Raw genomic sequence first — 26,645 nt, forward strand, 5'->3', positions numbered from 1 at the left:
CTCTAAAAGTCACTTTCTTAAAAAAAAAATCCTCAGACATTTTATTCCACAACATAATATCCTGTCGATGAATACAAGACCATTTAACACAAACTCTGTTTACCATTAGCGGTTTAAACGGAAATTCCTTCTCCTAATTCATAATTCACCAGTAGTGGGGTAATCTAGACAATAATACAGGCGAATACAAAACAAGCAAAGAAAGATAATAACGCCACCTCTAGAAAACGCGCGCGACAACGCTCGCGGGAACCCGGCCTCTCCCGCAAGTCCCCAAGACAAAGCCGGGTCCCAGCCCGCACTGCGGCCGGGACTACACATCCCAGCATGCACGGCGCACACGGCCTCCCAGAGGACTACGGTTCCCAGTATGCTCTCCTGCCCGCTGCTCGGCCTCCTCAGCGACCGGGGGTCTTGGATATGTGCGCTAGTGGGGTCTGTCTCTGTCTCCGCCTGCTCGATCTTTCTTTAGAGTTTAAGGGTTGGACACCATCGGCCACTAGTAAAGTATAAAGATTACGATTTTTCGAGTCATTCTTCGTTGCCCATTTTATTAGGACACCAAGGAGCCTCTGGCTGGGGCGGGCGGGGCCGTAGGCGGGTCAGCCTGGACTGCTTGAGCCAATAGCGCCAGAGCGGCTTTCCTGCCACCATGGCAACGGCGGCCGTCCCCAGAGGGACCAGCCACCCATTGGGTAGAATCTTTCGAGAAGGCTCGAGAAGAAGGAAGCGGAAGTGGCACGTGGAGGGGCCGGTGGAGGCGCCGGTGAGTAAATGCCGCAGATTCTGGAAAGTTCTGATCAGTGCGATACATAAGGCTGAGGAATTGGGACCTCCCCTTCTGGGTCGGTAGTCCTGCGCCGCCGGTGAGCGAGCGGCTGCACATCCAGGCAGTCCTCCGAGCCGCGGAGCGCGCGCCGACACCGCGCCGCTTTCTCCCTTGGTTCCTCCGCTGCAAGTCGCCACTGTCCCCGGGAAGCCGGAGGCGCCAGACCGGCCGACTGTCCGTGTGTCCGTCCGAGTGACAGAGGAGCGGTCGGACCCCGCGGGAGCCGCGCGTGGCCGGAGGAGCGGACGGGCGCCCGGAGGACGCAGACCAGACCCGAGGCGGAGCGGACCGAGAGCCGGCCATGTCGGTGGTGGGGCTGGACGTGGGCTCGCAGAGCTGCTACATCGCGGTGGCCCGGGCCGGGGGCATCGAGACCATCGCCAACGAGTTCAGCGACCGGTGCACCCCGTAAGTGGGGGCCCTGGGGGAGGTTCCGGAGCGAGCAGAGAAAGCCGGTGGGGCTGCGGAGCGTGGGGACCCCCGGCTTGCGGGCTGGCTCCGGAGCTCCGGGCGAATGGAGGGCGATGCTGGGAGCGGTGCGCACCTCCGGGGGGTCTGGGTACCGCCGCCCGGCGGGGCAGGACGCTTGCCCAGGAGTAGGGGCGGGGGCTTGCTGCCCCAAACCGGAGAGGGGATGTCTCCGGGATGCACGGGGCCAAGAGAAGTCTGAGACGAGTCTGCCAGGGTCGTCACTTTGGGCGTCCTTCCTACTGGGGACCCGGCTGTGGCCAAGCCCGCGACTTCGCCCCCTTTTCTTGGCAAGCTTCAGCTAGCTCCTAACTCGGCCGCCCCCGTTTCCCCACCCGGCTTCTCTAAGCTGGCTGAGCCGCCCCCAGCTTGTCCCCCTCCCTCCGAGCATATCTGCGCACCGCAGAGCCGGGGCTGCCGAGCTTGTTCTTCCGCATTGTGATTCTCGAAATGAACTGGAAGCTTCCAGAGCTTGTGTGCTGCTGCTTGTCCACTGAGCAGGCGGACTGTTGTTAGCAACCACAGAATCAGTCCTTTCGTAGATGGATCTTCCTCTTACTAATTCTCCTGGTTGCTAACGTTGTTGGCTTTTGTGCCCGGGATCATTTGTGAAAAATGTAAACATCCTTGTTGCTCATTTTATGAGAGCCATGCAGGAGGAATCGTGCTCTAATTTCTTTATTAATTTTGCACAGTTTGAATAAAGGAGAGAAAATTAAAACTGCGTACTTTTGTGCTAGTACTCAAGAGGATGGGTGTTGTCACTGAGTTAAATGTTATATTTTACTACAGCGTCGGGTGGAGAAAGGCTAACATTTTATTTTAAAAGCAACTTTTTGGGGGGATTTATTTTCTGAAAATCGTAAACATACCTGAATGTGCATTGATGAAAACAACCGCTTCTCAAGGAAATTAATGTAGGTGTTAATTTATTTCTGGATGACTTAAACCCAAGATAAAAAGCATAGAATGAAACATTGAGCCCAAAGGTAAAATGACTGGGCTTATATCACTGTTTTAGTGTAGATGAACATTTATGAAAGTGAACGGAAAATCAGGAAATAAGCAAGTATTTGACAGTACCGGTAGCATTGGGAAGACTCTTATTCCCTGAGCATCCCGTCCGTTTACCTCTGTGTAAATCTGCAGTCTGTTCTTAGGAAGCTTGTGGAAAGGGGTCTGTATAGAGTATGGTAAGAAAGAAGACTGTATCTCAGGCTTTCATGCCTAGGTGCAGTTTACATCTTTGTTCTCTTTGATCCAATAAAAGAGAGAAAAACTGTTAAAAGGAGAGTAGGAAAAAATTGTATGCAGCTATGGTGACCACTGTGGAACTAAAGACAACAGGTATGGCTCTAAAACGTAAACTGAGGGCAGCATTGGAGTTCCCTTTAATATTTTTGATGAATAGATGTTTGTCTCAATTGCGTTGGCCTCTATTAATTTCTGTGTAGTGTAGTTAATTTGATTCTCCCCCTGGAAAATGAGTAAGTTCATTCTGCGAGTATATAGTTACTCAGAGCTTAGAATGATACTCTGTTTTTGGAAGGTCTCTTAAAGTTCTGGCCTTTGCCTGAATACTTCTCGGGCTTTTAGGAGGCTGTTTAGCACCTGCTCTGATCGTCTAGGTCTAAGACGTCTCTATTATAGCAAATTTAAACGTGATTCAGCCTGGTATTTAATGCGCTCGGTATGTTCCCATTTTGTTCATCTCATTTGCCATTACTCCTACCTGCCCTCTAATCTAAAACCTGAGTCACTTACCTCCTCCTATGAGATTTTTCCTATGCTTGTCTCTTTTGTGCTGCTTTTCCTTTTGTATTGTTGACAAGGCCGTCTCACAGTTACGAGTCACTTCTCATCTCTTCAAAGCTGACTTAATGTAACTGATTATTCACTCCTTCCCCTCAACATTTATACTCAGTACTTGTTCTCCGTCATTTTACTTGGCTTTCTCAAGTGGAGTCTTCCATGTGGGACCCTCTTTTGTGCTTTTAACTGCAGCAGCATAACTTAGGCCCACTTCTTTGGGTTTATAGAAGAACTTCTTATCTTACAGAGGCAGCCGGTATATTAGGACAGCAGTAGTATGACGATGATATTTAGATTTATACGGAGTTGGTAACCGAGAAGTAGAGTTACACCGTACTTTTTGTTAATCATGTTTATAATACCATTTAACTGTTCAAAGCATTTTCAGAGTTAACGTCCACTTATTAATAATTGGGGACCTGAAGAATGATATTGGTACTTGAGGTTTTAGAACATGACCCCTGAGCCATGAGCAGACTTTTAGGGGGGTGGGACTGCCAGCTAGATTGGATTCTCAGAGTAGCAGTTAAAATGAACACCCTTGGAGTATCTGACCAAAACTTCAGACTCCAAAATTGTGCTACATTTGTGCCTGCACCCACAACCATGGGTAGGAAGTTTATATTAGAATTTTTCTCTTGTCAGTTAAAAATGTTCACGTTTGTGCTGTTTAACATTTTTGAAACATGTGGTTTGTATTCCAGATCGGTCATATCATTTGGATCAAAAAACAGAACAATTGGAGTTGCAGCCAAAAATCAGGTATGTCCTTTACAAGAATTCTGATCACCTTTTAAGGAGGAGGTTTTAAAAGTAAAATCTGAAGGACATACAAGAGTATGAAATATCTAAACCAATCTGTTTTCGAGTTTTAGAAGTGTAATACCAAGTGTTCTTTGTGAACTCCAAGATGGTTATTCTTTTCCTTCTGTTTCCTTCCTCTTGTTTAAGATCTACTTTAACTTTCTAATCTGCCAACGTTAATTGTTAATAATTTTGCCACTTTTTAATTTATCTAATTTTTAAAAACTATAAGTAAAAACACTTGAAGTTCTTTCATGTGAAGTTTCTCACGACACTCATTTAAGAGTTGAAGATTTCTTTTAGAAATTCTGTGTTTAAGTGTTTTCAGGTTACTTCACAGTTAAGATGTTTGTCTAGTCCTGTGCCATTAGCTACATGTGGCTATCAAGCACTTGAATTGTGCCTAGGTTGAATCGAAATGTGAAGTAAGTATAAAATACACATGAGATTTTGAAGACTTAAAATGAAATAAGGTATCTCATGAGTATTTTATATTGAGTATGTGCTCATATGATAGTGTTTTAGATATATTAGGCTAAGTAAGTTATTAAAATTAGTTTCACCTGTTACTATGTAAAGTGACTAGAGTGTTTAAATATGTCACTCCCTAAAATTTAGGGCTCACATTGTAGCTGTTGAACTCTTGGGAGTGGGGAGAAAAAAGTAAAAAAATATGAAATATGAAATCCCTTTTGAAAGGCTTTAAAAAAGAGACTGGAAAAATTATTTTAAATACAGAAAATAGTATTGCTAAAAAAGAAATAACTCTGGAATGCGATATTATAGCTAGATCGAAGAGATAGACAAAAGAGGAAAAAAACAGAAGAGAAACAGGTATACAGACTCAGTGTCATTCTCACGAGGAGAGAGGCACCTCAGTGAAGGAGTAATCTCCCTTTTAAATGTGGCCACTGAGAACACTGATATCCCAGACCTAAGAAGCTTCTGTTGCATTTTTGTAGTTATGTGAGGAGAATAAGTTGAGGCTCAGATCTAGCCTGTAGATTACCAGATAGACTACATCTCAGTTTTAGAATCACAAGGAATTTTAGAATATTAACATTCTTAAATTCCATATTGTTTGAAACTAGTACTGCCAAGCTGTATTCTTCCCTCTAAAAGAAGTAGATGAGAGAAAAAAGTAAATGATAAACTGTTTTGGTATCTTCAAGCTTGTAACTTTAAAAGTCTTAGTTTATAATCTTTGATTTATTTCTGTATTTTAAATAAGGTTCCCACTACTGACATCTTTAAATGAAATAGGCTATGGAGTGAGATTTTTTTTTCTTTTTTATTGAGGTCATAATAGTTTATAACATTGTGAAATTTCAGTTGTACATTCTATTTGTTAGTCACCATGTAAATGTGCCCCTATACCCCTTTTGCCCACCCCCAACCCCCTTCCCCTGTGGTAACCACTGAGCTCTTCTCTTAGTCTGTGTGTTAATCTTCCACATATGAGTGAAATCATATGATGTTTGTCTTTCTCTATCTGGCTTATTTTCACTTAACATAATACCCTCAAGATCGATCCATGTTGCAAATGGGATGATTTTGTCTTTTTTTTTGGTGAGGAAGATTTGCCCTGAGCTAATATCTGTGCCAGCCTTCCTCCCTTTTGTATGTGGGATACCTCCACAGCATGGCTGATGAGTGGAGTAGGTCCACGCCCACGATCTGAACCCGCAAACCTGGGCCATCACGGCAGAGCGTGTGGAACTTTAACCATTTGGCTCCAGGGCCAACCCTCAATATTGTCTTTTTATGGCTGGGTAGTATTCCATTGTGTATATATACCACGTCTTTATCCACTCATCAGTCGATGGGCACTTGGGTTGCTTTATAAAGTGGGACTTTTTAATCAGAGCCTAATCATCAAAAATATGTACATGCAGTTGAAAGCGTTATATCATTTAGAAGCTTTTTGAATTAACTTTGCCTTTTCTGCTTTTTGGTATAGATAATTAACTTTCCCTACTATTGGTAGGAAAAGCAGTCCATGTATTTTGTGGCACAAAGTGTTTATCCTGACCACTTAGCAATTTATTAGACTATAACAATGAACATTTTTTAAAAAAAAAACGAATCTGACTGTAGTACTTCCAGATCTCCTTATTCATTCATTCATTCATTAGGTGTAAAATTTACAAGTTTAGTGAGGAAAAGGAATGAAATAAAGTCATGCAGTTCTTCATGGTTTGTTCACAGCTTTAGAGATAGTTTCACTGTCTTGAAGATTTTGAAATGTGTTAAAATTTGTAGTGACAGTATTGCCTGTTTCTACTCACTGCCTACCTTCTGGCATTTCTGTAGGAAATGGAGAAAGAATAAAGTCTGTTCATTGATGGGGAAACGCAGGGCTCCGAGGAAAGTTACCCATATCCTTATGGTTTGAGTTGTACAAGTGTCTATAAAATTGCTGTAAGTACTGATAGGTATTGAAATCAGAAAAAAATTTAAAAGCTATCATTTCTTTTGCAGCAAATCACCCATGCAAACAATACAGTGTCTAACTTCAAGAGGTTTCATGGGCGAGCATTCAATGACCCCTTCATTCAAAAGGAGAAGGAAGACTTAAGTTATGATTTGGTTCCGATGAAAAATGGTGGAGTTGGGATAAAGGTAATATAATTGAGCAACCTTAGATTCTTTAATAGGAAACTAATTCATCATAGCAAAAAGTATTTAATTGTTAATAAATGTTTAACTCAAATTTCTTAATTGGACCAGATGGTCTTTTTATTCTTGTTTTTGTCTAGCTTCTTTTAAACTGTAGGTATATGTTTAAATTGTCTTTGAAAATTATTCAAATGGTATATACTGCTGTAACTTCATTTGTGTTTCTTGTAATTTCTTGGCAATTGTAAAATTTAGATTTATTTAGTGGTGTTTGAAAAAATCTAAATTGTGTTGTCATATCTGAAACAAGTCTGTTCCAATACAGTTCAGTTGTTTGGAGACCAAAAGTGTAATACAACCAGACAGCTTTTTTAAGCTAGCAGAGGCATTCCTGTCTTAAGATCTACACGAAATAATATTTATTCCAGTGATTCATCTCTTTAGTTAGAGTAGAAATTGACTGCCTTCTATAATGTTTTGACGAGTACTTGGATAGGGGAAAAAGGTGCCCTGGCTTTTTTCTGCTCTTCACCTCTAGGAAAAAGTTCTTTCTGCCTTTTTTCTTTGCTTCCCTTTCTTTTTCCTATTCCCTTTCCTTTCCTCCTCCTTTCCTGTTTTTGGTGAGGAAGTTTGGCCCTGAGCTAACAACGGTTGCCAGTCCTCCTCTTTTTGCTGAGGAAGATTGGCCCTGAGCTAACATCCGTGCCAGTCTTCCTCTATTTTGTGTGTGGGATGCCACCACAGCATGGCTTGATGAGTGGTGTATAGGTCTGTTCCTGGGATTCGAACCTGCAACCCCAGGCCACCAAAGTGGAGCACACGAACTTAACAACTATGCCACTGGGCTGGCCTCCTCTCCTCCTCCTTTCCTAAACAGCTATAACAATAAAGATTTTTTGGAGGAGAGTATGTAGTAATATTTGGAAGTTAATAGTGGCTTGTAGCTTTAAGTACTACAGTGTTCAAAACGTTTTCTTTCCTCCATATAGGTAATGTACATGGATGAAGAACATCTGTTTAGCGTGGAGCAGATAACAGCCATGCTGTTGACTAAGTTAAAGGAAACTGCTGAAAACAATCTCAAAAAACCAGTAACAGATTGTGTTATTTCAGTAAGTAGAATTCAGCAAGGCAATGTTTTATTTTAATTTGCTTTCTTTGTTACTCTTAAGTATCAAGTGTGTGAAAGCTGTTCTATAACTAGAGGTTAAAATTCTGCGGGATTGTATTAATGTAGTGTTCAGGAGCCTTTCAGAGTAGGTTTGAGTGGTGTTTTCAGTCAGAAGTTGCAAAGGTTCTTAACTGGAGGTGCAAATTAGATCTTCTCTGGGGCTTTTTACAGACTGACTCATTGAATCAGGGGATATTCTAGTGGAGTTAGTCAATGCACTGTTAGACAACTGGTGTACGGGAGCTTTCCAGAATTCCATTTCTTAGTTGAGAACCAGTGTGTTAGAAATTTTGAGGTATAACCTACCAGTAATGACGAAGTCTAGATTTTTAACACTGGCAAGCCCACTGCCTTCAATGGACAATTAATAGATGATCAAGGAGTAGTTAAAAAGGACAAAAGTCATCTTTTATTTCGACACTGAAAAGGTAGTTGTAAATTCTGCTCTCCCAAGTGTCTAGGGTTGCTTCTTGATCTGCTGTGGTTACACTCTGCACCAGGACCCCATCTATAACGGACTTACCTACCCCAGAGTCTTTGTATTATAACATGAACAGGGTGGCCTGCCCAGATCATCAGAAGCCTTTACGGCAATGTACCCTGGATATGAAAGAATAGAGGCAGAAGGGCTAACATTTCTAAAAGGTGTTCTACTAAAGGAGTATCTGGCTGTTGTTTGGAGAAACAATATTAATCTCTAGTAAAATTAAAGAATTAAGTTATAAGTCAGTGGTTCGTCATCCTTCCTTCCCTTTTTTTGCCACAGAGTTTTTTTTTTTTTTCTTTAAATAACCTAATATGGAACACTGGTGGAAGTGGTGTTCTACTTTGAAAGGTGAGCAGAGACTTACCTTTCTCTTGCCTTGGTCTCTTTCTGAAGCATCTACAAATACTTTGGGAAAAAATGTGAAAGCCGCTGTACTGAGTTTTATCTTAGGTACTTTTCAGTTAACTGAGTCTATGAATGTATTGTTAGATGTTCTTCCTGAAGAGTGTCCTAGTTAAAATGCTGTCCTAGAAAGCAATCAGAAGAGTCTGGCTAGAAGCAGAAGTCAGCACCATAAGAAACTTCATCCGTTGAGCTGTTTTTTGCTCTTTTTCCTCTTAGGAAAATTAACAGGCTTTGCCAAAAAAATGTTTTTGTAATCTTAACAGGTCTGCTGAATTATCAGGTAGTACATTGTCTATTAATTTTTGAACTCAAAGAATAGCAAAACTAAAGGGCAATGGCGTATGCTAAAATTAGCTCTGTATTATATTTAAGTTCCTGTAGTCTTTACCTATAGTTTAATTATATTTAACATTAAATGTTAACTTAGAATTATAATTTCCAAATGTCAGTAGAAATTTAAGACTTATTTGGAAATGATATTTCATCCGCTTAAATTTAAAGCTTTCTATTAGATTTAAGTTGCTGTCAATATGTGTTATAAATACTCCTGATTAAATTTTATTTCAGGTTGAAATTTCATAGTATAATTTTAGGGCAGTCTTTTCAAAAGTAGTTACTGTTCTGAAAGTTAAGGAACTTGTTAGAAACAGAGTCTAAAGTTCTACTCCTGTGTCATGACTTGGCTAGGCACCCCTTTACCCAGGCTGTTGTGGATTTATTACAAGTGGTTGTGAGGAATTTGTATGTATTTTGTGTTCCAGATAAGTTAAAATTCTTTCCTTTCTTGTTTGTAGGTCCCCTCCTTCTTCACAGATGCTGAGAGGCGATCTGTATTAGATGCTGCACAAATTGTTGGCCTGAACTGCTTAAGACTTATGAATGACATGACAGCTGGTAAGAAAAAAACTATTTTTGTGTAGAAGTGAATATATTATCAAAGCTAGAGTTAAAACACACCAGGTACCATTGCTAAAGACTTTTTCACTTAGATAGAGAAACGCAACCTACTAAAAAACATGTGTTAGATTTGAAAGCAAAAGTTCCAGCTCTTCAGATGATTATGTTTAGTGAGAAGTTGGCACTTTGTCAAATTTATGAATGTGTTTTCATTAGGAAATTCTTTTATATAAATTTCAACCCTCTGAATTGGTTGTGTTGGATTTAGTTTTTCATTTCCTTACGTTGTTTTTATAGTTAAGAAAGAAATTTTCCCAAAACCTTACAATTTTAGGTTTTACGACTACCTTAAGTATAAGTATTGATTTAGTGTAAAATATTTTTCCTCATGTATTTCCCAAATATCTGTAGTTAGGTACTGGTCATTCATCTTCTATCAAATACTGATTTAAGCTGTACATTGTGAGGTGTTGTGTTAGGTGTGGATGTAGTGGTGAGCACAGCAGTGATTGTCATCTCCTAGAGCTTTTACCAGTTTATTAGGATTACAGACAAAAAGTTAGTTACAACTGAGTGTATTCAGGCAAAGTTAAATATGACTTTTTTCAGCATGTATTTCCAGCAGTTTTTTAAAAACACGAAGTATTGATGAAGCTGTGTCCTTAGGTATACATGTTTAGAAGTGTGGTGCTTTCAAAGTTTCAAAGCATTCTACACAGATACTTTAAGGTAGATCAGTTGTTTGCCTTGGATCTAGAAAAAAAATTGGTAGGAACTACATTTGCTGTAGCTGCATATTAAATTCTTAATTTTTTTGGATAAGCAGTCTCCTGGCAGGTTGTGGTTAAATGTAAGTACTGTGTAATGAGTCTGATATTGTTTGTGGTTACATTTCATTGTATTCACACCATGTGTGCTTTCTCCGTCACATCTCTTCATATATTGAAAAGTGATACAACATTGTTCTAAAATCAGAAAGAGAAAAAGTAATTGATGCCAAGAAAATTAATATGAAGTCAGCTATAAAAGGCATGTGTTCGCTGTTAATTGTTTGAAGTATAGTCAAAGTTTCCTGCACGTGTGATTATATTGGTAATAATGAAATTCCTAAGAAAATGTTAACCAAAAAATTGAAACATACTTTTTTTTTATAGTTGCTTTGAATTATGGAATTTATAAGCAGGATCTCCCAGGCCTGGATGAGAAACCTCGGATAGTGGTTTTTGTTGATATGGGACACTCAGCTTTTCAAGTGTCTGCCTGTGCCTTTAACAAGGGAAAATTGAAGGTAAAATCATAAGCTGGAACTAAGTTACCAAAACATATTAAATGTGTTATATTTATCATTACTTTAAGTCACTGAGCTGCTTGACTGTGTTCTTTTTGGAATGAAGAGTTTGGGTAGTGATAATAACAGGGACTTGTTCCCTGAGATTGATCTCCATAAAGATGATGTAATTGTCTTAGCATGCTCTTAGTATTCTTGCTTAGGAAAGAAAAGCTTTCTAAGATTATCTTCTGTGTAATCATTAAAAGGCAAAAATACCTTAGAGATTTTGCATTGCATTTGAATTTTGTAGTGACGTTTCTCCTAACTGATTTGGATTCTATGTTGTAATTTAAATAGAAGTCTTGAGTCTGTTAGTCTTCAGTTGTTTGAATAGCAATATTTAAGATTCTTGGTACAAATATGATTGAAAATAACCAGATTATTTGTTGTTTTAACTAAATTAGGTACTGGGAACAGCTTTTGATCCTTTCTTAGGAGGAAAAAACTTTGATGAAAAGTTAGTGGAACATTTTTGTGCAGAATTTAAAACTAAGTACAAGTTGGATGCAAAATCCAAAATTCGAGCGCTCCTCCGTCTGTATCAGGAGTGTGAAAAATTGAAAAAGCTAATGAGCTCCAACAGCACGGACCTACCGCTCAACATCGAGTGCTTTATGAATGACAAAGACGTTTCGGGAAAGATGAACAGGTATGTCTTGAATTCTTCCAGATTAAATGGAAGGAACTTCTTGCTGAAGCTGACAGCCCAGGTGTCAGTTCTAGCTGTGGTGGCGTGAGTCTTGGCCCACGTTTCAAGATCCTGTGGTACATGCTGGAAAGGCTGTTAGCACTGTTAGAACTAGGCCACTTCTGCAAAGAGGGTGTTAGAAAAAGCTTTGCTGAGAGCCTTCGTGATGAAGTCTTTTTAGTATTTTTCAGTTTTTAGTCTTTCTTGGTTAGTAATTGAATAACGGTTTCACAAAATATTTTACAGAAATATTTTGGAGTGGAAATAAATATTTAGAGTAATGAGAATGAGATCACATAAAACGTTAAGGAGTAAAATGACAATCTTAGTATAAAAATTATTTCTTTTAGTAATACCAGTAATACTGACTTTTTTCTCTGTTCCCTTTCTGCGTCTGTTTTGTATATTTATTAAAGAAAAACGTTATAAATTATAGTACAGTTAAACTTGGCCCATGTGAAATCCAGGGGGTGTGAAAAAAAATGAAATGCATTGGGTTGATGAGACTTTCTGTTAAAGAAAGAAATAAGATAAGATTTTGGCCTTAAGATAATTTTTCCGAAGATTTGTAAAGTGTTTCTCTTATTTGCCAAGGGCACAATTTGAAGAACTCTGTGCTGAACTTCTGCAGAAGATCGAGCTTCCCCTTTATTCATTGATGGAACAAACTCAGCTCAAAGTAGATGATGTGAGTGCTGTTGAGATAGTTGGAGGCACTACACGAATTCCAGCCGTGAAAGAAAAAATTGCCAAATTCTTTGGAAAAGACGTTAGCACAACGCTCAATGCAGATGAAGCAGTGGCCAGAGGCTGCGCGCTGCAGGTACTGCTTCCTCAGCCCTTCTTTCTCGTGGTGCTCGTTCCTTCACCTGTTTCTCCTCTGCTTCATTGTGGTGGGGTCGGAGAGCAGGCAGAGCCCTGTGCCCGATTAGAATCACAAGGGGGTTAACTTTTAAATAAATCAGTGAGGCTGTGGGGAGACAAAGATCTTCAAATCTGCAAGATCCAGGAAATTGAAGGTTAAAAGAACTATCAAGCTAGTGTTTCTCAAACTGGAGATTAGGAACAGGCATGATTCTAAGGGGGATCACAAAAAAACACAGCTCTTAAAGCATTAATTCGCTGTGTGATGGTGACACTTGTTGCAAGGCACATAGGAGGGAATTAGAGTGGCAAAACTGGTGTGATAAGAAATTGATTTGGGGGATGTTTGAAGGGTTAAGAACATTGGTTAACAGGAGGTTTTAGAAAATAGCTACTCACCCCTCCCAACTGATTTTAACGTGCTTATCAAGTAAGAACGCAGCACAGAGGTGTGAAGTTTGTTTGGCAAAGCAAAAGCACCAAACCTAGAAGTTACTGAGAAAAGAAAATTAATGTTAGTTTGTATTTAGGATATTATAGTAAAATAAATCCAAGTATTTTTAACTAAAGTTTCCAGTTAACATGTTTGAATTTTGATCTAGTTAGCAGTTTTTTAATCTAAAGTGAGATTCTGTAGACAAAGGTATTTAGACTGACTACACTTTAAAACTTAGAAGAGGAAGAATGTGTAGATACTGATTGTTGATGGTAATCCTTTCTATCATCAAGAGCCACCATGTTTCTTGGGGTTTTTGGTTTTGCTTTTTCCTTGGTAGTGCAATATGCCTCCTTAACTAACTCTAATTCCCCAAATGGTAGAAGTTTATGGATTCTTTAGAAGAAGAGCTGATTTTGGCCTTTCTTTTGACAAGTCCTCTGCTAATCAGAGGTTGACTTTCGGTCTATTTTGTCGTTTTGATGAGTGGTCTAAATCCACCTGTGTGTTGGTGGATTGGGATTGGGGATTTGGGCACCTGGATTTGGGTGTTATCTACACTAAATTTGAATTTACTGTTGCTTATTTTATTTATAAAATTACTTGAAAATATGAGCATTTTGGGATTTACTTTTTTCCAGCTCCTTAGACATTTGAAAGATGGTGTGGACAGAGCTGTTTGTGGGTGTGTATACAGTCTTGAGTCTTGCCTTGGTATCCACAGGGGATTGGTTTCAGGACACCCCTCTGATACCAAAATCTGTGGACACTCAAGTCCCTTATACAAAATGGCTTAGTACAATGAACATGGTTGGCCATTGTATCCACGGGTTCCATTCACTTCTTCCATATCCTCAAAATTTTGATCTGCAGTTGGTTGAATCCATTGATGGGAAACCCGGGGATGTGGAGCGCCGACTGTATACATTCAGGAGTGATACAGCTTGTAATTGGAATTGCTGTCAGCAAGGCATTTCTGGAAAGACCAGTACTTTTTCCTAAGCCCCTGTGAAACTTAATTAACAATTGCTAGTCTAAGATTCATTGTTACTTGTCTTTTTTTTTTTTTCCTTTTTTTGAAAATTAGCCCTGAGCTAACGTCTGCCGCCAATCTGCCTCTTTTTGCTGAGGAAGACTGGCCCTGAGCTAACATCGATACCCATCTTCCTCTGTTTTACGTGAGGTGCCTGCCACAGCATGGCTTGACAAGCGGTCCGTAGGTCCACGCCCAGGATCCCAACTGGTGAACCCTGGGCTGCTGAATGGGAACATGTGCACTTAACTGCTGCACCACCAGGCTGGCCCCATTACTTGTCTTTTTATCTAGTGATTGGCATAGTATTTAGATGACAAATCATTTATGCTTAAGGTGATGTATAGTGTTAGCAGTTTTTGAATTTGAATTTAAACCTACCCATCACATTTGAATTCAGTCTTCTATTAAAAAGTAAGTGAAATTATTCATGTGCTCAGGATAATCATTTCTTTTTTTTTTTTTTTCTTTTTTAAAGTGTGCAATCCTCTCACCAGCATTTAAAGTTAGAGAATTTTCCGTCACAGATGCAGTTCCTTTTCCAATATCTCTGATCTGGAACAACGATTCAGAAGATACTGAAGGGTATGTGGCAGAAAATAACTTTCAGATGTTGTGTTTTAATATAAAGAGGAGAAATTAACAAATGACTTATAGTAGAGTATCTGATTAACGGGGATCTTCCAACAGTCAAACCTATCAAAACATGTCTCATTTTGGTATTATAAATGGTGAGATAGAATTGATCGAGATTGTAGAATGTTCGTGTTCTCTTTATGTAGCACAGCAAGCTTACATACTTGAAATATTGAATGCCTTTTCCTTGCCTCTAGTGTTCACGAAGTGTTTAGTCGGAACCACGCGGCTCCTTTCTCCAAAGTTCTCACCTTCTTGAGGAGGGGACCTTTTGAGCTGGAAGCTTTCTATTCTGATCCTCAAGGAGTCCCATATCCAGAAGCAAAAATAGGTAAGCAATGAATTATGCAGATTTACTCTTTTAAAGACTTAGTGTACAAACGTAGACATTTTCTTGTTTGTAGCAATGTTGAGTGGAACATAATTCCATATGAAGACATTTTTGATTTAGAATAATGGTGATGGAGAAATCTCTTCATGTTATGGATGAATAAACTGGCCTGTAGAAATGAAATGACCTGCTGGTGCTGCTGTTACATCCAAGCATTTATATCTAGGAACACTTTAGTATTTTTTCTGTTCTAATGTAGTTGCTACTTAAAAGATTATCATCTACTTTTAATATTAACCTTCACTTTAGTTAAAGTGAAATGTTACTTGCAGAATGTTACTTCCAATTTAAAAGCTGGCTCAGAGGGGCTGGCCCCATGGCCGAGTGGTTAAGTTTGTGCGCTCCGCTGCAGGCGGCCCAGTGTTTCGTTGGTTCGAATCCTGGGCGCGGACATGGCACTGCTCATCAAACCACACTGAGGCAGCGTCCCACATGCCACAACTAGAAGGACCCACAACAAAGAATATACAACTATGTACCGGGGGAGGGCTTTGGGGAGAAAAAAGGGAAAAAAAAAAATCTTTAAAAAAAAAAAAAAAACTGGCTCAGAAACTGTTGAAACTGCTTCTCAAGTGCACCTTTGTATTGTTATCTTTTCGAAAGTACATCTTTTTTGGTGCATTTTTCTTTGAGAGGCTTAACACTCCATCTCTCTTGATCCATAGTGGCTCTGGAAATCTGGGAGAGCTGCAGGTCTCTTCTTGAGCGGCCACGTCTCTTTCCCAGGCTGTGGGTGGAATTTGCCTACACTGCTCCATCTTTTCAGGACTCGCCCTTGCCCCATAGCTTTTCCATAATGAAATGGTTTGAAGGAGTCAAACCTGGCCGGTTGTGCTTGCTTGCTTAGTACTTAAAACTAAAAATGTTCTGACGCAAGAGTTCTTTTTTTTTTTTAACATTTTTTATAAATTTATTAGGAAATTAGTTTAAGAAATCGTTTAATATAGTTTAAAATTTTGACAGGTTGGATTCTATGCGTTATGTCCCCATTGTGCAGAGAGTAAAATCCAAGCCAAGCCCTTTAGCATGGCATTGAATTTTTCATGTTATCAGCAAAACTGAAAAGCTTGCAGGTACTTAAAGAACCATCTTACATCTCTCTCTCCTGTGAGTCTTCTTGGATGTTCCAGACAGAGTAAATGCTGTTTCTTTAAGTGGGTCTTATGGCAATTATTTCCTGAACTAGTGATTTGATAATTGTTGAAGGTCGACACCTTTCACTAAGCTGGTAATTAAATTTGTAACTTATTATGTGTTTGTGTAGACAGCTCCTTAAATAAGGCTGTTAAATCCTATATGGTGCTTTTCACATAATAGGTTCAAAATAACTTAATTTTGCTCTAGTGGTCTCTGGAATAACAATACTATTGGTGGAGATAATACTGACACCTAGTACTTGGCTCCATAGTTTTAAGTGCTCGTTGTAAACACTTATTAACTCAATCCACAGAAGGGTAGCTAGGTTAGGTAACTTGGAGCAGGTCACAGCCAGGATTCAAGCCTAGATACTCTGGGTCAGGGTCAGTTATCTTGACTACTACTCAGTAATGCTCTGGAACTACTCTGTTACGCATAATGATTTCAGGCTTTGATACAGGTTTTAGCTTACCTCCTTTTTAAGCATAGAAAAATGTTTTGATTACTCAATCAGAAAAACACTGTTCCCTGAAAGAGCCTGTAGGATTAAAATGCATCATGTAGTTGATCACATCTGCCTTACACTTGCTAACAGATGTTCATGTCTAGTTTGTGCTCACCCATCTGGAGAAATAGGGTAGGAGGAGGCAGGGACTACTTGTCATCAGTATCTTGCACACAGTATCTGTGTCATAAGTGTTAAATAAAAACAGTCACAAGAGTACCCTCGCTTTTGAAGGTTTTTATGGCAAATTAAGACTAATCCCCAGTATTATAAGCATATATACTTATAAGTCTATTTTAGGAGGTTATGTTTATAGTATACATTAAAGGACTTAAATTTAATTCGGTTGGTAGAGAAAATGGGGAGATTTTTGAATAGCAGTACTTTCAAGCTGTATTTCTTAGCCTTTGTCTTCCTTTCAGAGATTTAGATTCAATTCTAAAATTGTCAGTTTCTTTTTGTTCTAGGCCGCTTTGTCGTTCAGAATGTTTCTGCACAGAAAGATGGAGAAAAATCCAGAGTGAAAGTCAAAGTGCGAGTCAATACCCATGGCATTTTCACCATCTCTACGGCATCTATGGTGGAGAAAGTCCCAGCGGAGGAGAATGAAGCATCTTCTGTTGAAGCAGACATGGAGTGTCAGAATCAGAGACCACCAGAAGACCCAGACACTGATGTAAGTTTGTGGATAAGCCTTGGAGTTTGAGTATATAGTTGACTGAATTCTAAGCTATAGGGAAGGGTCAGGAAAAGTTAAAATATGTTTTTCTTAATTTGGTTAGTATTTTGGGTAATGGTAATAATAGTAATTGTTAGATGATGGTAATATGCACCCTGGAATTTGGTGAATTCTGATTAAATTCTGTGTGCCTTTATTTGAACTGACAAATAATTTAATTAGAGTAGGTAAAGTTTCTCTGCATTGTTTTTTTAAAGACAGACCACATATCGAGAAGTCAAATGTTGACTGATGATTAAGAAAAAAGTATTACAAAAACTATTTGGTGAAATATATACCAAACATTAAAGCCGATTTTTTTTGTTTAATTGTATGGCAAAATTGGCTTTGGTATTACAGAACTTAATTGCTTTTATTTACATACTTTGTTATATTGTGGGAGGAAGGAAGAGTATAGAAAGTTGTAGAGTATAGGAAGTTGTATATTCATGTTTTTAATTTAGACTTCAATTAACGTGTGTTAGTTTACATGGTCAAGAGAAGAATTTTAAGAAACTTTTAAAAATAGATCAGTTATTATAGTTTGCTTCTGGGTAAAAATCACAAATAGCTAAAATGAAGCAGGCAGTATAGTATTTTAGTTAAGATGTGAGAAAGTGTGGTATCCTGTGGTCAGAGAACTCTGTTATCACTGTTACCATTCCTAGAACATTTAAGGAACATTAACATCTGAGCCTTACTTTTGTTCTCATCTAGGAAAACTTCAATGTAATGAGTTAAATGACCAGTGCCATCTACTTTCTTATTTGGCTACAGATATCATTTTTCCAATGCCTGTTATATCACTCTCTTTGTACCTTTTGAATATGTGTATCAGGAGTGCCTTGCTTCTAAATACTTCAGTGTCTGCCTTAGAATCTTGAAGCTCTAAAAGAAAAATACGAGAGACTTCAGGGTGGGCAGAAAACAGTTAATTAGAATGTTTCAGGCTTCTCCCAAAGATGAGAAAAGATCATAGCAAGCACTGCTTTATTGGCGGTTGAGGTCTACTAACATGTAGCATATATTCTTTATCCTGAGATCTTCTGAGCTGTAAATAGCTGGATCACAAAGAGAAAGTAGGGGCAGAGAGGGTCTTGTGTATCTATTAGCTAAAATGATGAACCTCCAAATAACTGATCGTTGGCTATTTTATATAACTGTTCAGTTCACTGAAATGGAGAAATATCAAGATGCGTGACGGCTGCTGGTGAATTTAGGTTTGGAAGCTTGTTTCTGAGAGAAAGGCCTGGAGTAAACCTATTTCCTATACTTTTGAGAGTTAATTTCTGTTCAAGGCTAGGTGAAAGTTTCTTAAAGGAGAGTTCTTGATGGTCATCGCATCAGTCAAAATGGCTACTACTTGTTTTATTTAACTATATTAACTGTCATTCAAAGAATTTCTTACAGGTTTAAAATTTCTGAGAAGTTTTCAAGTATTTGGTGTTCATTTTGCTTGTATCCAGTATCTTTTCCCCTCACCTATTAAGATTTCAGAAATTGAGTGTACTGTCTTTGGTGCCCTATAACCTTTTAAATTTATACAAGTACACCTGCTTTCTACATCCTTTGTGCCTGGGCTTTCATTTCAGAAAAATATCCAGCAAGACAACAGTGAAGCTGGAACACAGCCCCAGGTACAAACTGATGGTCAACAAACCTCACAGTCTCCCCCTTCACCTGAACTTACCTCAGAAGAAAACAAAATCCCAGATGCTGACAAAGTGAGTGACTCTTCTAGTTCATTCCATTAGACAATGTTGCATCATGTGATCATTAATGATATCATTAAATCTGCAGTTTCAAGAGCAAGCACCAAGTTACCTGATTTTATGTAGGACTTTTTTCTGTTAATTTTCTGTGTGTTTTTCAACTAAAACCAGTTAGAGGTACTCAATCTCAACTAAGGGAATTGAATATCCTGCTTTAGACCTGAGAGCTTCTCTTGATTAACTGCCACTCCAAGCAGTAAGAGGCGAATGCGTAGCATTTGTCGTCTTCTCTAGAGGCAGAGGTATCTGCTAATGTGAGGAGCAGACATAGATACATCCCAGTGCTGTGTGGTTAGTTTTCACTTGAATTGGTCTGATGATAAATACATGGGCTATAGGAGTCTAGTAAACCTTTTTCTCCTCTCAAATCACCTGTCACATTTACATAACTTAATTATGATGATCTTGTAATAACCAGATCTCACTTCAAAGTAATTATTCTTCTGCCCTGATTCCACAGTATGTATTGGAAGCTAAATTAAATGCTTGTGTTGTGTCCCTTGAAAAATGACTGCTTGAATCAAGCTCAAAATTGATGATCAGATGGATACTGAGAAATTTCCGTTGTTACTCCAGGTCACTCTGTGTTTTGCAGAACTTCATTCTTTGTGCAAGTTGCATGTAAATTATTAACCTTTCAGTAGCGGTTTTTGGCTTTCTCTTGCATTCTGATAGAATTCTTTACCTTCAGACGAATTACGGAATTGTTCATTGGGATCAAAATACACTTCACACTTTGTAAGAGTTTCCAGTTTTTAATCTCCATGCCCTGTTTGATCCACTGGATGTCCTAATATGAGCTATAGGTCCTGATTCTGAATTCTGAAAGCTGCCTTCTTTTTCTCCTGTTAAAGACTTATATGATGATGGTGTAGCAGTATTGCTTTATTTGCAGTAATAGCTCCTTAATTTCAGTGTCACTCCATTTAGTGTTGAGCACTAATTGACTCATGCTGTTAGTCTCAGTACCTGTCTAGAACGTGACATTGGGTACCATCTCATGTTCTCAGTTGTGGGTGAGACCACTAGTGTCAAGCCCTTCGGAACATTATCACACACCCCCTTGGAGGGTTTCTCATCCATGACGTGTCAAATGCCATTTTGTGGTCTATCGGTTTTGTCAGTAGGTGGTTTAATGTACTTCCAGATAGTCTTAGCTCGACTTAACTGCCACATATGTACTGTCATCCATTTGTTTCCAAATATATGTTATACTCCTGTGTTTTTCTAGGTGTAGGTGTCATCTGATTCATTTTTTTTCTTGTGGTTTACGTCCCCAGAGCAAGCACAATATATTGGAGGATTCTCATGTGCACTGGAGGGAAGGAATAGGGACTGCAGGCTGATTGACTAGATCATTGCTAGTGATACAGCTTACAGCCCTTCACAGACATGTGATTTCTAAGGAACACTGAAATAGAAGTCTGGGAAACACGCATTCTTGTCCCATCTCTGTCTTTGTAATTTTAGGCAATCCACTGAACCTCTTTCAGTCCCTGTGTCTTCTGTAAAGTGCCTACAATTTTAACATCCCTTATAGCTTCCCGGATTATCCAGTGACAGTGCTGGTTGTGCCTCATGGGCTAGTCTCTTCCCGTTTAACCATCCCAGCCAATCGGTACATGTGACACACCTCTCGGTTATCTTTTAATCTGTCATATAGCTGAGTTTCCTAAATTGTATTCTTTGTCATTTGTGCTAGTACACACCTGCAGAAATGGAAATACATGGAGAAGGCTTAGAAAATTAAAGGCCCTAGGAGATACTTACTTCTTTAGCCCTGTATTTACATATTTTGAAAAACCTGTGGTAAGCTGTTAGCATTTGCTGCATCATTCCATTTGCTATTTTAAGATTCTCATCTCTTTTTACCTTGCCGAGTTGCTTATGAGAGATGGTATGACTCAAAGGCAGATAGTAGGAATAAGGAGAGAGATTATATATATATATATATGTATGATCTCCAAATTCGGTAGGACATTTTAAAAGGCACTCAACAATGTACTGCTAATTGTAATGAAATCAAGTATAATACTGGGACATAGAGACTCATATATTCTAGGAATAGAGTTGACGCTAACGATGTTTAGAGTTGGTCAAAGTCTATCTTAGGTTATTATTAGATTCTAGACTATAAAGATGTGGTACTTTAATAATAATATTTTGACTTTTCAGTCACAAACACTGCTTAACGGGATTAGAAAGTAAACACCTATGAAGAAGGGCTTTAGCAGGAGAGGTTAAATTTAAGTTTAGTATGAAAAGAGAAAAATATCCTGTTGGACTCTCAAAGGAAAGCGTTGCATGTTTGAGTATAACTGCAGCCCAGATTTAAAATGAGCAGGTGGGAATTAGATGATCTTAAACACTCTCCAAACTTTATAATTTTAGGGATTTTATTTTTGCCTAAGTCATCGGTATGATAGGGAGATTTTTTTTTGTTTTTCAAGGATTAAGAATTTTCTCCTTTTTTTCCCCCCCTTCCCAAGGCAAATGAAAAGAAAGTTGACCAGCCTCCAGAAGCTAAAAAACCCAAAATAAAGGTGGTGAATGTTGAACTGCCGATTGAAGCCAATTTGGTCTGGCAGTTAGGGAAAGACCTTCTTAACATGTATATTGAAACAGAGGTAAGACTTGAAGTAAATATTTTTGTTTTAGAATATGTTAATTTGTCTGGCCCTATTACTCATATTTCCAATAGATAAATGGCTATAATTCTTTCCCATACCAATTTTTATGCAATTTTAAGGATAAGATGAAAGCAAAACTAATGGTTTTTACAGTTTAATTTTTTTAAATCAGTTTTTTTTATATTTTTGCATCCTTATTAAAGTGCTCTTATATCATTTAGATAGTTCTGCTTGGTATAAAATTGATTGCCCACGTTCTTGTGAAGAAGTTCAATGCCAGTATGTCTTTGCACAAAGCACTGTCTCTGGGCACACTAAATATTTCTGTGAAAATGCCTTATGCTTCTTGGTAGTCTAGAATATGTAAAATAATTGAGATTGAGTTGTTGGTTTTTGTGGTTTGTTTTGTGAGGAAGATTGGCTCTAAGCTAACATCTGTGCCAATCTTCCTCTATTTGTATGTGGGATGCTGCCACAGCATGGCTTAATGAGTGGTGTGTAGGCCTGCACCTGGGATCCAAACCTGTGAACTGCAGGCCACTGAAGCAGAGTGCGTGAACTTAACCACTATGCCACCGGGTCAGCCTTGAGATTCAGTTTTTCTTTACTGAGATGGGAACATTGTGTTTAGAAATGTATTTACCAATAAATTATACTCCTTTTATTTGTATGTGACAGATAAGTGAACTATAAGTAAATTTATTTATCCTTGGTTTAAAAATGTGGTGGTAAAGTGGTATGACCATTATACATTGGCCATTATTAATCCTGATATGAGACAACCATATATCTACATAAAAGAAAACAAAATTCTATAAAAACATTAGATTTTTTTCCCTAGCGTTAAATCTGAAATGTGAAAGCTATGTAATTTATTACATAATATTAAAAAAACCACAACAACCTGTTATGTGTACTTAGAAAATGAAGGACTTTGTAGGATTTGTTGAAAGAGTTTTATGAGGTATAAATTAGAACTGCTAACACTAATTTTTTTGGTACGGTTGTTGGTTTTGTTAACACCAGAGTCTAAGTAGTTAAAATATAGTTACAGATAACAGAAGACTAGAATTAACCTTTTCTGTTTTCTCACAGGGTAAGATGATAATGCAGGATAAATTGGAAAAGGAAAGAAACGATGCTAAAAATGCAGTGGAGGAATATGTGTATGAGTTCAGGGACAAGCTTTGTGGACCATATGAAAAATTTATATGTGAGCAGGTAAGTTCAGAGCTCTTTTTTATTCAGATAATCTTATATAAAGTGTTTAATATCAAGTTTGACATTTAAATCTCTATTAGATTATATAAATTGAGCTTTTTGAAAACAGAAAACGACATAGAAATTGTATAAGCAAAGTCATGGAGAGAGAGGCTCACTAGTGGTGTAAAGTTTTATTCTATTCTAGTTTGTCCCAATGAGTTTTTAGTTTTTACTTTCCAGAAGAAAGAGCCTATCACACATTTATTCAGAGTCTGCGACATCATAGTTATGGGAGTTAGAAAGCTAAATGAGAGGAAATCCTTGCCTTCAGAGACCTTAGACTTTGTTTTTTTTAATCACTCTGGTCCCTTTGTTGCTGTCTGTCATTGTTTTATGCCATAAGTCTTGTTCATCCAGTCATTCCGAAGTTTATGAGGCACCGTTATTCCCCTTAGCCCCGCTTCTAAACTCCCAGAGTCAGTATGGCTCTGAGTAAGTCCCAGAAGCACATCACACGACTGTGAAAGCTGGGGCTTGGAAAGAAATTGGCTAGGTAGAAATTGAGGATGTGTTAGGGATAGATTCTGAAGTTAAAAGAATTTAAACCCAGCAGTCTGTTTTCGTCCTAAGATCCTTGGGCTCCCTTGTAATATATTTCAGTTCTCGGCCCTACCTGACATTTCCTGGGTTTCTTATGTATGGTTGAGATTCTGAAGTAGTGATGACCCAAAACAGGCTAGACCTCCTGAGGCTAGAGTAGAAATACGTACTTTATATGAATTGGTTAGGAGTGATTTTCTCAGCTGTTCAGTGATTGCCTTGTCAACTTGTCTAGTTTCCTTTTCAGTGTTTGATAGCTGTGGAAGTGAGTAGAAAGCTCCTAATCAAGACCTAATTGTTTTGGAGAGAAGGAAGATAATTGCTCTTCCATAACCCCTCTTCAGTGTGTAGATTGTTCAGTATTGGACTTCTAAGAGACAGCGTTGTAAGTCAGTAAGAGCAGTTTGCAAAAAACTCTGAAATGTCTCTGTGCGAAAAACAGAGAAGCCGAAGAAGAATAACTGTCAGTCCCTCGTGTAAAACACTGTGCGGAGCTGACGGTAGCCTGTTTATTGCTCCTTGATGTTTTTCGGTGAAGAGAATCCCGCTGATCAGGGTGCCTTCCTAGAAATAAAAGTAGCTGCTTAGTGCTTAACACTTGGGAAGGTGGCTGTTTGTTGTGAAAACTTGTAAAGTGAGATTGCCACTGATGCTGACCCTCACGTTTCATATATAGGATCATCAGAATTTTTTGAGACTGCTCACAGAGACTGAAAACTGGCTCTATGAAGAAGGAGAGGACCAAGCTAAACAAGCGTATGTGGACAAGTTGGAAGAATTAATGGTAGGCCCTTCTCTCCACCTAGGAAGCTGCACCTGTGTTTTAGGCTATAGACTTTTAAACTGTAATGATGACATATTAATTTATTACATTTTGTTTTAGAAAATTGGCACTCCAGTTAACATGCGGTTTCAGGAAGCTGAGGAGCGGCCGAAAATGTTTGAAGAACTAGGACAGAGGCTGCAGCACTATGCCAAGATAGCTGCTGACTTTAGGGATAACGTAAGTCTTTTTGTACATAGTGAGGAAATTACCTGAGATTTTAATAAGCTAATGTTTAAGTTGAGGAACCTTCATTGTGAACAAATGTTCTTAAATGAAAAATTTGTTTTTAATATTTGAGATCAGAGGTAGATTTGGACTTCATGGAAAATTGAGTCAAATTAGATTTTACTGTTAAATACTTAATTCTATAGAATGACCATGCCTTTTCCATGCAGGATGAGAAATATAACCATATTGATGAGTCTGAAATGAAAAAGGTTGAGAAGTCTGTTAATGAAGTGATGGAGTGGATGAATAATGTCATGAATGCTCAGGCTAAAAAGAGTCTTGATCAGGATCCAGTTGTACGTGCTCAGGAAATTAAAGCAAAAATAAAGGTGAGTGTTCCTGTCGAATGTTACTGCTGTGCTTTCTTAGGGACTCATGTTGCAATCATTTCAACCTTAAACCATAACCATTTTCCCTACAGATCTTTAGCTTATCCTTACTGAGACCAGATTCATGTCACAAAAATAGAAGACCTTACAAGTTTCTGTTAAATTTCTATGTATTCATTCACTTTAACAAATAGATTTGTTGAGGCCCAAATATGTGCCTGCCATTGTTCTAGGGGTTGAACTTTTCGGTGTACACGGCAAGCCCCCAGCCCTGTGGAGGTCACCTGCTAGTGTGAGGAAGACTTGACAGTAAATGAGTACAGAAATATATCAGATGGTGTTAACTGCTGAGCGTAAAAAGAGAGTCGAGTCCAAAGGGCTTAGGAAATTCTGGGCAATGGAGAGGACCCAGGTTGGTGTTTGATCAGGGAAGGCCTGGCTGAGGGCGTGAATCTTAAAGGGAAGTTGGGAAGAAAACCAAGGAACTGCTTTCTGTCTGGAAGGATATTCAAACACAGTGAAGGTTAGGGAAACATGAGCCTTTGAAGTCAGTGGGCTAGAAGCTTGAATTCCAGCTCTTTGCTCGCTAGTTTTTCTGAACTTAAGGTTAAGTTACTTAACCTCTCTGAACCATTTTCTCTTCCATAGGTTGGGATCATAATTCCTACCTTTTAATGTTGTCGTGAGGATTAAGTGAGGCAATAATATGTGAATACTAACAAGTCCTGACACATCATAAAAGAATATTCACTTCTCTTTTGATCAAGCTTCATTCTGTAGTTTTGGGCAAATATGATGAGTAAATGGAATTCTTTGAGATATGTAATTGGAGCTGGTGGAAAAATAATTGGTTCAGTTGTGTAGGAAAGCAACTGAAAATGAACTGGATGGATCTGAGTTAATCTGATGACTAGTTTTGTTTTTCCTTCTTAGGAGTTGAATAACACTTGTGAACCTGTCGTAACACAACCCAAACCAAAAATTGAATCACCCAAACTGGAAAGAACTCCAAATGGCCCAAATACTGATAAAAAGGAAGAAGATTTAGAAGGCAAAAATAATTTTGGTGCTGAACCTCCACATCAGAATGGTGAATGTTACCCTAATGAGAAGAGTTCCATTAATATGGACTTGGACTAGATAACACTAAATTGGCTTAGTCCTTCAATTAATAAAATATTTTTGCCATAGTATGTGATTCTACATAACATACTGAGACTATTTATATTTTCTTTTTTAAGGATGTTTAGAAATTTTGTGTATTATATGGAAAAAGAAAAAGCTTAAGTCTGTAGTCTTTATGATCCTAAAAGGGAAACTTGCCTTGGTAACTTCAGATTCCTGTGGAATTGTGAATTCATACTAAGCTTCTGTGCAGTCTTACCATTTGTATCACTGAGGATGAAATTGACTTTTGTCTTTTGGAGGGGGAAAAAAAACAGTACTGCTTGTTCAAGAGGACTGTGATTAAAATCATTGTGTTTGTTCCTGCCAAGGTAGTTTTCTTGCATTTTGCTCTCCATTTCAGCATGTGTGTGAGTGTGGATGTTTGTAAACAAGACTAAGTCTGACTTCATGATGGCTTTCTAAAACTAATTCTGTCCAGTAAAATAGGACTTTTTGCTTTGATATTAAAAATCCTACGAGTAAAGCAAAAGCTAGTGAAATGTGTTAGCAGCATGCAGAACAAAAACATTAAAATATATCTCTCGTTATACAGTACATTGTCACGTGAAGGTGTAAAATGGAAGAAATGTTGATTCTGTTTGTAACTGATATTGTGAAGCCTTTTATGAGCTTTAAAATAAAGTTCATGTTATGGTGTCA

At 38.5% G+C, this 26,645-nt stretch overlaps 1 protein-coding gene across 2 annotated transcripts; it reads left to right on the forward strand.

The window, feature by feature from the left end:
* The first annotated feature begins 749 nt into the window (after positions 1–749).
* HSPH1 (heat shock protein family H (Hsp110) member 1) lies at positions 750–26,645 on the forward strand. 2 transcript variants are annotated; one of them, XM_046664333.1, is made up of 18 exons: positions 751–1,237; positions 3,814–3,871; positions 6,395–6,535; positions 7,522–7,644; positions 9,390–9,489; positions 10,647–10,780; positions 11,227–11,471; positions 12,105–12,333; positions 14,322–14,428; positions 14,677–14,810; positions 16,980–17,188; positions 18,823–18,954; positions 21,492–21,629; positions 22,728–22,853; positions 24,112–24,219; positions 24,319–24,438; positions 24,657–24,818; positions 25,752–26,645. In XM_046664333.1, exons 1-18 carry the CDS (start codon positions 1,131–1,133, stop codon positions 25,956–25,958), a joined length of 2,580 nt encoding a protein of 859 aa, XP_046520289.1. In that variant the 5' UTR covers positions 751–1,130; the 3' UTR covers positions 25,959–26,645. The 2 variants fall into 2 exon arrangements, with proteins under 2 accessions (XP_046520290.1, XP_046520289.1); XM_046664334.1 differs by lacking the exon at positions 18,823–18,954 and having other exon boundaries at positions 750–1,237.

Source organism: Equus quagga, chromosome 6 (assembly GCF_021613505.1).
Source record: "Equus quagga isolate Etosha38 chromosome 6, UCLA_HA_Equagga_1.0, whole genome shotgun sequence".
Lineage (NCBI taxonomy): Eukaryota > Metazoa > Chordata > Mammalia > Perissodactyla > Equidae > Equus > Equus quagga.

Coding starts and splice junctions, on each gene's coding strand:
- HSPH1 (XM_046664333.1), top strand. CDS start 1,131: ATGTCGGTGGTGGGGCTGGACGTGGGCTCGCAGAGCTGCTACATCGCG. Junction 18,955..21,491: donor AAATCCCAGATGCTGACAAA/GTGAGTGACTCT, acceptor CCCCTTCCCAAG/GCAAATGAAAAGAAAGTTGA. Junction 21,630..22,727: donor ACATGTATATTGAAACAGAG/GTAAGACTTGAA, acceptor GTTTTCTCACAG/GGTAAGATGATAATGCAGGA.